Genomic DNA, 11,015 nt, shown 5'->3' on the forward strand with positions numbered 1-11,015 from the left:
TCATCCAACCCCCCCACCCCCCTCACCTCCCACGTCAGAGCAGGGCTGGGAGACACAGGAGGCGGGTTGGGAGGGAGGGAGGGAGGGGGCAGGCATCAAGGGACCAGGCTAGAGGAGTGATGTTAGGGAGTGGAGACAGAGGGATGGCTGGCTTTGGGGTGTCGATATTGGTGGTAGGCAAAAGGAGAGATAGGTTGTTAAAGAGCAAGGCTATGTGACCAAGGAAACAGAACCTGAGGGAAGGGCAGGGATGGAGTGAGGGTGGCAGGGCTGGAGAAAGGAGGAAGCAAGGCTGGGGAAGTGAGAGATGGACAGAGAGAGAGCCAGGATACATTTTTCTGTTGATACACTCAACAGGATACATTTTTCCACTTCAACTCGATGTCAGCACTGCTGAAGGGTAAAGGAGGATATACTAATTGTCGTGGATGACAAACTGGGCTCTCGAATGTGTAAAATACTGAGCACTTGGAAGCTTTAACATCTCAGTTTAATGCCTCCCAAAGAAGCCATAGGTTAAATGACATCTTGAACCTGGGAACCTCTTATCAACTACTGCCTCCAAAATATTTGTGCTTCAAATGGAGACACCTATATGACATGAGGTTCTTGACTGGGCTGTTGACTTTCTGAGACAGATCCTCAGGCAAACCTCACTGCACCCCAAGACCCCATCATCTAGTGTAAAGCCCTGCATATAGAAGATACTTACAAAACAGGAGTTTGCTTGCATCTTCAGACACTGGCCAAGTATCTGGCTTTGATCTTAAGGACTCCTGAGTTGAAATCTTAGCTCTGCCAATTATTCACCAGGAACCACGGGCAAGTGACTAATCTTTCTGCGCCATACAGATCCTCTTCTGCTCAGTGAAGCTAATAATATTTACCTCATCTCCATGAGGAGTGACTGTGTGAGATAGCATGTAAATTTCTAAAGGAGTGCCTAACACACAATAGGCACTGAGTAAAGAGTAATGTAATTTTCTTTTGTTCCCTCTTTTTTGTTAACTTTTTAAGTTAGCATTTAAATTGAGTTTTGTTAGAGTTAGTATTATTTCAGAACAGCATTCTCTACATGGGGCAATGAGGCTGAAAGCAGAAGGACTGCAAATTCCAGGCCAGTCTGTGCTTCATGGTAAGATCAGGAATAAAGAGAAACCTCAAGCTGAGCGGTGGTGGCAGGAGGCAGAGGCCAGCCTGGTCTACAGAGTAAGTGCCAGGACAAGCTCCAAAGCTACTGAGGAACCCTTTCTCGAAAAACAACCAAGCAAGCAAACAAAAAAGAGGGAGGATGAATTTGAAGATCCATCCAATCTTAAGGAAAAAAAAAAAAAAAAAAACAGGAAAGGTCTTTAGGGCGTGGATTTAAAGCTGGAAACAAAAAGGATATTCATAAATTGAAATCAACAAAGGAACAAAACGATCAAAGATTTATCTGGACAGAAGGAATAGGACACATGACAGAATGATTTGGGGGTGGGCTAGAGATGGCAAGAGTGCCTAATGAGACGGGGAATGAGAAGACAGAGTGGGCAAGCATGGGTGCTTTCTATGCTCTGTCCTGTTTTTAAGCAGTGAAGTGGAGAGTGATTGAAAAGGGAGGAGAGGGCTCTTCCTAAATTCAGCTTAAGATGGTTACACAATATCCAAATAAAGATGACCTTCAGGTAACTGGGAGACATTGCCTTAAGGGAGTGTGTGGTGGCAAAGAAGACTCAGGAGAATGAGTTCCAGAGAAAGAGGATGAGTTCCTTTGGGAGGTTAGAAGTTTGCTAATGGAAGTCTAATGCTAAAATTCTGAAGAGTGGTAAAGGATCAGACCAATAGCTCATTGAAAAGCTAATGTTTCATGGTGAATGAATGAAATAACTAAAGCAAATCCCTGAAGAAAACTGAGAGGTAACACCTCACCTGCCTGAAAACAGTATTAAATAGGACCAGTAAGAAAAAGGTAGACCAGAAAGCTACCCTACACTCTCAGTCTAAATTCATCAGGTGGGCTAGAATGAGGAAAGTATTCACTTGCATTAAGGCAGCAGGTCTCCAGTTTGAGGCCAGCCTGGCCTACAGAGTGAGATCCAGGACAGCCAGGCCTACACAACACAGTGAAACCCTGTTTCAAACAAAACAAAACAACAACAACAACAAAAACAAACCAAACAGGGATCTGAAAAGATGGCTTGGCTGTCGAGAGCAAAGTGGCTATAACTGTAGTTCCAGGAGATCTGATGTCTTCTGACCTAGGAGGGGGATCAAGAATGCATGTGATGCGCATACATACATGCCAGCAAAACAATCATATACATAAAATATGCTGGGTGGTGGTGGCACATGCCTTTAATCCCAGAAAGCAGAGGCAGGTGGATCTCTGTGAGTTTGAGGACAGCCTGGTCTACAGACCAAGTTCCAGGACAGCCAGAGCTGTTACACAGAGAAGCCCCCTGAAATACAAAAACCAAAACAACAACAAAACAGTATGGGGGGGTGGTTGGAGAGATGGCTCATGGGATGGGTTACGGGCATTTGCTGCACTTGTAGAGGTCCATTGATTTCCAGCACAGGGCTGCTCACAACAGTCCTTAACTCCATTTCCAGGAGATTCGACATGTCTTCTGACCTCTACTAGCATGAAGCATGAGTGTGGTCCACATATAGGCACAACACTTGTACACATAAATCTTAAAAAAAAAAGTCAGTGAGCCAGTGGTGGCACATGCCTTTAGTTCCAGCTGAGAAAGATGGATCTCTTTAAGTTCCATTCCAGGTTGGTCTAGGACCAAGTGAGTTCAAGGACAGCCAAGGCTACACAAGAAACCCTGTCTTGAAAATCAAAACAACAGTAACAAAAAAGAGAAAGTTAGAAGGAAGAAAAACAGTAGCTGTAAAATGGGAGTGATGGTTATAACTACTGCACAGGGTTCTAGCTGGAGTTCAATGAATGCATGCCCTTTGCACCTGTGCAGCCATGGAACAAGCCCTAACAGCTCACACTATGTAATTGTTTGCCTGTTATAAGTTGATCCAGCTCCCTAAGTTCTTGGTTTGGATCTGTTTTAGTTATCTTTCTCATTGCTATAATCAAATACTTGACAAAAAGCAACTGAAAGAGGTTTTTATTTGGACACGTGGTTCAGGAGATGGAGTCCATCAGCACAGGGAAGGATCAGCAGTAGAAACAATTTGCAGCTGTGGTGTTGAAACCTTGCTCACATTTGGGCAGATCAGGAAGCAGACAAAGTGGAATGCTGGTGCTTAGGTGGCTTTTTCCTTTTCCTCTTCTGACTCAGTCCAGGACCCCAGCCCCTGGAATGGGGCTGCCCACATTCAGGGTGAATCTTTCCTCTTCTGTTACATTTTTCTGGAATCTTTTCACAGACACACCCCAAAATGTGCCCCATTGGTGTCCAAAGTGTTTACTAATCCAATCAAATTGACAAATGAAATTAATCATCAAAAAACCGACCTCTAAGCCTCCTAGTGGTGCACTCTTTAAAACCCAGCACTCTGGAGGCAAAAGTAGGTGGATCTCTACTAATAACTAAATGGGCAAATGCCTCTTATCTTCCTCCCCAAATGAAACTGGAGATAATATACCTACCTGTTTTTGAGGGTGTTGTGACATAAGACACCTGGAGGAACTGGAAAAATGTAAAAGCATGGTATATGAATAGATGAGATTATTATAGTCTCTCTAGCCTATAATAAAATTAAAGGTTAACATCAGATACTTGCTATATTATAGGCAATGTGCTTAGTGCTTTACATGTATCTCATCCAATCTTCAAAACAACTTTAAGAGGTTGAATACTGTTATTATTCCCATTTTACAGACAAGAGACATTTCAGGGAAAGAAGCCTGTGATTTATCCAGTCAAGCAGTGAGCCAACCATACAAGATTCCAAAGGCCATGCTCATGAAAAGTGTATTATAGACATGGTGGAACCAGTTAGCAGTGTGTAAATGATTGACCTTGTGTAACTGTCTGATTTACATAGAGAAACAATCCAGAATCTGGAAGAGGTTGATGGATAATGACTGGTTTATAAGTTTAATGGGAGCTGGGCGTTGGTGGCGCACGCCTTTAATCCCAGCACTCGGGAGGCAGAGGCAGGCGGATCCCTGCCTCGAAAAACCAAAAAAAAATTTAATGGGAAAAAAACCACTGGGCTTTTATTCTACCTTTACTAAAGGGGAAAAACAAACAAACAAACAAAACCCAAAAAAACCCAACAGACATCCTGGTTTGGTGACTCAAATCTGTAAATTCCAGCATTTAGGAGGCAGGAGAAATCACCGCGAGTCCGGGATTGGCTAGTCTGGGCTACAGTTGAACCGGGGTGGGGTGGGGGTGGGGTAAAAAACAATTTACACTTGGTTCCTTCTCTATGTTCGGCACCGACAGGCAGAGGTTGTCAGCTCTGTGTAGCCTCAAAGGGGGACTGTTTCTATTTCCCTCTGCCTAGGTCTCCTGCTTACGCTAGGTTTTGCTAACTTCCCCACTTTCTGGCTTGTGGTCTAGGCGAGCAGAGGATCCAGACAGAGAGGCCTCTCCCCTTTCTGGTAGCCCTTAGCTTTCCTGGACAGCAGATGGGGAGAGACCATGTAAATGCCTTCCGCGCGTGGGCGCACCAGCAACGCCTCCTCTCCGCCTCCAGCGGTCTTCCCGCACAAAGTGACGGCGTTGCCCCGCCCACCTCGCGCGTCACGGCACAATTCTCGAACTACAACTTCCAGAGGGCTGAGCGTCGACGCGCGCTCACTCAGCCCAACTACATGTCCCAAGAGGCATTACGCGACCGCGCTTCCTCCCATCGCGCAAGAGCGGAACCGCATTTGCTTTCCGGCTGCTCTCTAAGTGGTCGTTGTGCTGGAGTCCTGTCCGAAGGCTTCTGCTACCCTGATTTAGGACCTGTGGTTGTGCAGGTAAGGACCCCAATTCAGTTCTGCGAGGCCTTGGCAGATTTCTGTGTTGGAACTAACTGCGACAAATACTGGACCTGGAAGTGCGGTTTAGAATCAGAGTAACTAACGTTTCTTTGCTAGCGCCTAATTTACGGTGTTTCATTTTGTTTTTCCTACTGTGGTAGCTGTTAACAGCACTGTTAGGTGAGGACGTGTAAATTCCCACCAAATGACAGCTGATGAGTTTGTTGAGGTGTTGATTGAATTAAAGTAGCTATTGGAGTTTCAGAGCTTGACATACAACTGTTTTCTTAGTCCGAACCCTGTGTGCTGTACTTTGCACACTATTCAGAGTCTAGTTTTTTTTTTGGCTGAGAGTTGGAGAGAGGGCATCTGTTATTTCTTTCCCGATAGGGTGATGGAAGGAAGACAACGCAGTAAGTTTCCTGTTAGTTACATTTTTATTATAACCTAGTCATTCATTCACTCAGTTTTCTGTTGAGGTGCACTGCTGTTCTATCTACTAGAGATAGAGTAGCAAACAAAAACACCTCTACCTTCTAATTGTGGGGAGACCCGCAAACAAAACCCAGCGAGTCGGAAGGCAATAAGAACTCCGCAGAAAAAAGATAAAGGGATGAAACCAATGGAAGATTTTGAACGATGGCCTGACTATTATAGATGACTATTAATCTGTATTTTTTAAATTATACATTACTTTTCTTTTGTTTTGTTTTGTTTTTTGAGACAGGCTGGTTTGCATTTTTAATGAGTTGTATAAACACAATAACCCAAACGAGTAGAAACATACATATAGTATAACAAAAATTAACTTTAAATTTGTATCGATATTAAAAAATCCATACCAATGTAAAATATTTAAGACTAGCAGTTGCTTTTTTGGTTTAAAAGTAGATTCAATAGCCGGGCGTTGGTGGCACACGCCTTTAATCCCAGCACTTGGGAGGCAGAGGCAGGCGGATCTCTGTGAGTTCCAGACCAGCCTGGTCTACAAGAGCGAGTGCCAGGGTAGGCTCCAAAGCTACACAGAGAAACCCTGTCTCCGAAAAAAAAAAAAAAAAAAAGGATTCAATAATCTCCCCCTTTCAGAAAGAGATCTTTCAATCTAATCTCCTTTGTTCAGCTTTTTTCCTGACCATTACAAATAACAGCTTGTAACCAACCTCCCTTAAATGATAATAAATAGCCCATCTTTTGGGAATTTGGGCATAGTTCTTTAAAATACATTGGCTGGGTGGTGGTGGCACACGCCTTTAATCCCAGCACTTGGGAGGCAGAGGCAGGCGGATCTCTGAGTTTCACACCAGCCTGATCTACAAGAGCTAGTTCTAGGACAGCCTCCAAAGCCACAGAGACACCCTGTCTCGAAAAACCGATATATATATATTGGCCGATAGCTCAGGCTTGTTATTAACTAGCTCTTACAATTTAACCCATTTCTGTTAATCTGTGTGTTGTCCCAAGGCTCATGGCTTTTACCCCTCCCCATTTTGTGTGTCTAACTCATTGTGCTTCTGGCTCCTTGTGACTCCTCTGACTCTGCCCTTCCTATTCCTATAGATATATAGATATAGATAGATATAGATTCAACCAATATATATATATATATATATATATATATATATATATATATATAGCAATATATATATATATATGTTGAATCTAGCAGTTTTCATAATCCAGTGTCTCTTAAGGAGGCAAAAAATTCAAAGACAACACAATAACCGACTGTCTTGTATTTTCTTTTTTAAAAAAATTTTTTTTGGTTAAAGGCATGTGCCACCATCGCCCAGCATGTTTAGCACCTTTTTAAAGAAGCTTTTTCAGGCTTTATGTGAATGTAAGTGACCCTAGATGTTTGTGCCATTTGTTGGCAGAAGTTTTTGTCCCATCAGCAGCTCCCAAATAAACACAAAGAAGCTTAATATTAATTATAAATGCTTGGCCGATAGCTCAGGCTTGTTACTAACTAGATCTTACAACTTAACCCATTTCTGTTAATCTGTGTGCTGTCCCAAGGCTCATGGCTTTTACCCCTACCCCATTTTGTGTGTCTAACTCATTGTGCTTCTGGCTCCTTGTGACTCCTCTGACTCTGCCCTTCCTATTCCCAGCATTCTCCCTTATTAACAATGAGAATAATACATATTTACAGTGTGCAAAGATTGTTGCATAGCAATGGCCTTATGTAATGATTTAATCTAATGTTTAATTTGGGTTCTAGGCACAGCAGCTATACAGAAAAAATGAGTGAGGAATCCAATGATGACAAGAAGCCAACAACTAAATTTGAACTAGAGCGAGAAACAGAGCTTCGATTTGAGGTGGAAGCATCTCAGTCAGTTCAACTGGAATTGTTGGCTGGCATGGCAGAGATCTTTGGCACAGAGCTTACCAGAAACAAGAAATTCACCTTTGATGCTGGTGCCAAGGTGGCTGTTTTCACTTGGCATGGCTGTTCTCTGCAACTGAGTGGCCGGACCGAGGTGGCTTATGTCTCTAAGGACACCCCTATGTTGCTTTACCTCAACACTCATACAGCCTTGGAGCAGATGCGGAGGCAGGCAGAAAAGGAAGAAGAGAGAGGCCCCCGAGTGATGGTAGTGGGTCCTACTGATGTGGGCAAGTCCACAGTGTGTCGACTGCTACTCAACTATGCAGTGCGTTTGGGCCGCCGCCCTACCTATGTGGAGCTGGATGTGGGTCAGGGCTCTGTGTCCATCCCTGGTACCATGGGAGCCCTCTATATTGAACGGCCGGCAGATGTGGAAGAAGGTTTCTCCATCCAGGCCCCTCTTGTATATCATTTTGGCTCCACCACTCCTGGCACCAACATCAAGCTTTATAATAAGGTCAGAGCTGGAGCTAAGATGGGGTAGAGGGAAAAATTAAATCAGGGTAGGAAGTAGGGTAGCACTGGGAGGCAGAGGCAGGTGGATCTCTGTGAGTTCCAGGCCAGCCTGGTCTCCAGAGTGAGTGCCAGGATAGGCTCCAAAGCTACACAGAGAAACCTTGTCTCGAAAAAACAAAACAACAACAACAAAAAAAAAAAAACTGAAGAATTTTTGCCCCTAGTTAATTGCTTTGAATTTAGAAGAAACCCTTGTAAACTTAAGCCAGCCTCAGACTGCTACACTTTTTGTGGCCCTATTCTTTTTTTTTTCCCCTAGGAAACTAAGGATTTTTATACTTTATTTATTTATTTGGGTTTTTCGAGACAGGGTTTCTCTAGCCCTGTCAGTCCTGGAACTTGCTCTCTAGACCAGTTTGGCCTTGAACTCGGAGTTCAGGCTGCCTCTAACTCTAGAGTGCTGGGATTAAAGGTGTTTGCCACCACTGCCCACATGACAGTTTAGAACTGTTTGTAACTTCAGTTCCAGAGAATCTGACACCCTCACGGACATCCATGCAGGCAAAACACTAAATCAGTGCATGTAAAATAAAAACAAGTAAATAATATAGGCAAATTTATCTGTTTTTTTGTTCTCATTTTGATTCTTTTCCAGATTACATCACGTTTAGCCGATGTGTTCAACCAAAGGTGTGAAGTGAACAGAAGGGCTTCTGTGAGTGGCTGTGTCATTAACACCTGTGGTTGGGTCAAGAGCTCTGGTTACCAGGCCCTGGTGCATGCAGCTTCCGCCTTTGAAGTGGACGTGGTTGTGGTTCTGGATCAAGAACGACTGTACAACGAATTGAAAAGGGACCTGCCTCATTTTGTTCGAACTGTGTTGCTTCCAAAATCAGGGGGCGTGGTAGAACGCTCCAAGGACTTCCGGCGGGAATGTAGGGATGAGCGTATCCGTGAGTATTTCTATGGATTCCGAGGCTGTTTCTATCCCCATGCCTTCAATGTCAAATTTTCTGATGTGAAAATCTACAAAGTTGGGGCACCAACCATCCCAGACTCCTGTTTACCTCTGGGCATGTCTCAGGAAGACAATCAGCTCAAGTTAGTACCTGTCACCCCTGGCAGAGATATGGTACACCATCTCCTGAGTGTCAGCACTGCTGAGGGAACAGAGGAGAACCTTTCTGAGACAAGTGTGGCTGGATTCATTGTCGTGACCAGTGTGGATCTGGAACACCAGGTGTTTACTGTACTGTCTCCAGCACCCCGTCCACTGCCTAAGAACTTTCTTCTCATCATGGATATCCGGTTCATGGATCTCAAGTAATAATTAGCAAGGAGCCTCCCTTTCTGGATCATAGACAACTGGCCATCACCAAAAGCAGATGGGATGAGATTTGGGAAGATTTATTAAGGAACAACTAGTAGAAAGCACATGCTCTACCTCTTAAGACAATGGTAGTAGCCAGACTCTTGTAACTCTGAACCAAAAGGAGAAACTACAAAAGGAAAATTTGATTATTTTTTTAAGATTGCCCTAGGTGCCACTTTAAATATTCCAAGACCTTGGAGAATTCCATGTCTTCCACTGTGCTACCATGAAAGGTTTTTTGTTACTGCTTTCTAGTCCATATAGTTCTTGTTATATAACCAGGGTAAAAGTGAGATAAAGTTCAAACTTATAAACAATTATTTTAATAAATATCATTAAGTTGATGTGACTCTATTTTAATTTTACTTTTCTACCTAAGCATTATAGAAACTATAGGAATGATTTATTGCTGAAAAGCTGTGAGGAGAACCTACTTGTGATCCGAGCATGTTATGTTGTGTCGCGTCCCTGTCCTGTCTCCCCCTCCCCCTCCAAGAAAGGGTTTTGCTGTGTAGCTTTGTTGTCTTGGAACTCACTCTGTAGACTAGGCAGGCCTCAAACTAACAGAGATCTAGCCTGCCTCTCCCTCCTGAGTACTGGGATTAAAGATGTGCACCACCATGCCTGGCTGCCAAGCATATTTTTATAATGGTACCCTCTTGCTTCACACTTAGATGGTAACCTGTTTTTAGTGCTGGGTGTACTTGGAGATAAGAAACTAGTGATAATCTTGGGATGATTTCATCTCTATTTCCTAGAGATAGCCCATTGCTTTTTGTTTTGTTTTTAATTTTATTTATGTATGAGTGCTCTGTTTGCATGCCTACATGCCAGAAGAGGGCATCAGGGTATCAGACCCCATTACAGATAGCTGTGAACTACCATGTAGGTACTGGGAATTGAACTTAGGACCTCTGGAAGAGCAGCCACTGCTCTTAACTACTGAGCTATCTCTCCAAGCCCCAATCATTATCTTTTTGTTAAAACTATCTTTCCTGTTGTCTCTTTGGATAGAATCAGGTCCCAGTGTCCAAATGTACTAGAGTTTTGGGGTATTAAGCTGGGAAAGCCCATTTTGGTGTTTCTGGTTTGGACTACTTAGTGAGTACTGAATAAATGTATCCATTCCTTTATCTCTCATTTTTTAAAAAAATAATTTAAATAAATTAATAAATAAAGTTAAATAACTTTATGTGTATTGGTGTGAAAGTGTCAGATCCCCTGGAACTGAAGTTATAGATAGTTGTGAGCTGCCATATGGGTTCTGGGAATTGAACCTGGGTCCTCTAGAAAAGCAGCCAGTGCTCTTAATCACTGAGCCATCTCTCCAGCCACCCCCCTCAATTTTTTTTAAAAGATTTTATTATGTATACAGTGTTCTGCCTGCATGTATGCTTGCATGCCAGAAGAGGACACAAGATCTCATTACAGATGGTTATAGCCACCATGTCTCTGGGATTTGAATTCAGGACCTTCAGGAGAGCAGCCAGGACTCTTAATCTCTGAGCCTCTCTCCAGCCCTATCTCCCAATTCTTTATTGAGCACATATTCATCAGAAACTGTTCTAGGTGGGAAACAAAATAAAGTTTTACAGAGCTTGCAGCAAAAGTAAAAAAGGTAAGTAGTATACAGAAGCTTAAATTTGGGGATATGGGACAGAGTCAAGGAGGACCATTTCTGAGAGAACATACCAGTAAGACCTGAAAAAGTTAAAACAGTACTTGTGCAAAAGCTTCCCAGTAGAGGAAACTACAAAACCCTAGAAAAGAAAGCCTTGAGTTTAGTGGATTCAAAAGCACTGTAGTTGGGTGTAATGAACCAAACAAAAGGAAAGATGAGGCTGGAGGGAGCTGGACAGATGAAAGTA

The 11,015-nt window shown here is 43.2% G+C and overlaps 1 protein-coding gene across 1 annotated transcript; it reads left to right on the forward strand.

The window, feature by feature from the left end:
• Positions 1-4,798: 4,798 nt before the first annotated feature.
• Clp1 (cleavage factor polyribonucleotide kinase subunit 1) lies at positions 4,799-9,496 on the forward strand. The gene is made up of 3 exons (XM_027422676.2): positions 4,799-4,924; positions 7,149-7,776; positions 8,431-9,496. Exons 2-3 carry the CDS (start codon positions 7,171-7,173, stop codon positions 9,100-9,102), a joined length of 1,278 nt encoding a protein of 425 aa, XP_027278477.1. The 5' UTR covers positions 4,799-4,924; positions 7,149-7,170; the 3' UTR covers positions 9,103-9,496.
• The last annotated feature ends 1,519 nt before the right edge of the window (positions 9,497-11,015 follow it).

This window comes from Cricetulus griseus, chromosome 6, assembly GCF_003668045.3.
Source record: "Cricetulus griseus strain 17A/GY chromosome 6, alternate assembly CriGri-PICRH-1.0, whole genome shotgun sequence".
NCBI classification, from domain to species: Eukaryota; Metazoa; Chordata; class Mammalia; order Rodentia; family Cricetidae; genus Cricetulus; species Cricetulus griseus.

Excerpts from the sequence above, each read along its gene's own strand:
- Clp1 (XM_027422676.2), top strand. The coding sequence starts at position 7,171 with ATGAGTGAGGAATCCAATGATGACAAGAAGCCAACAACTAAATTTGAA. Across the intron at positions 7,777-8,430 it reads ACATCAAGCTTTATAATAAG|ATTACATCACGTTTAGCCGA; the intron begins GTCAGAGCTGGA and ends ATTCTTTTCCAG.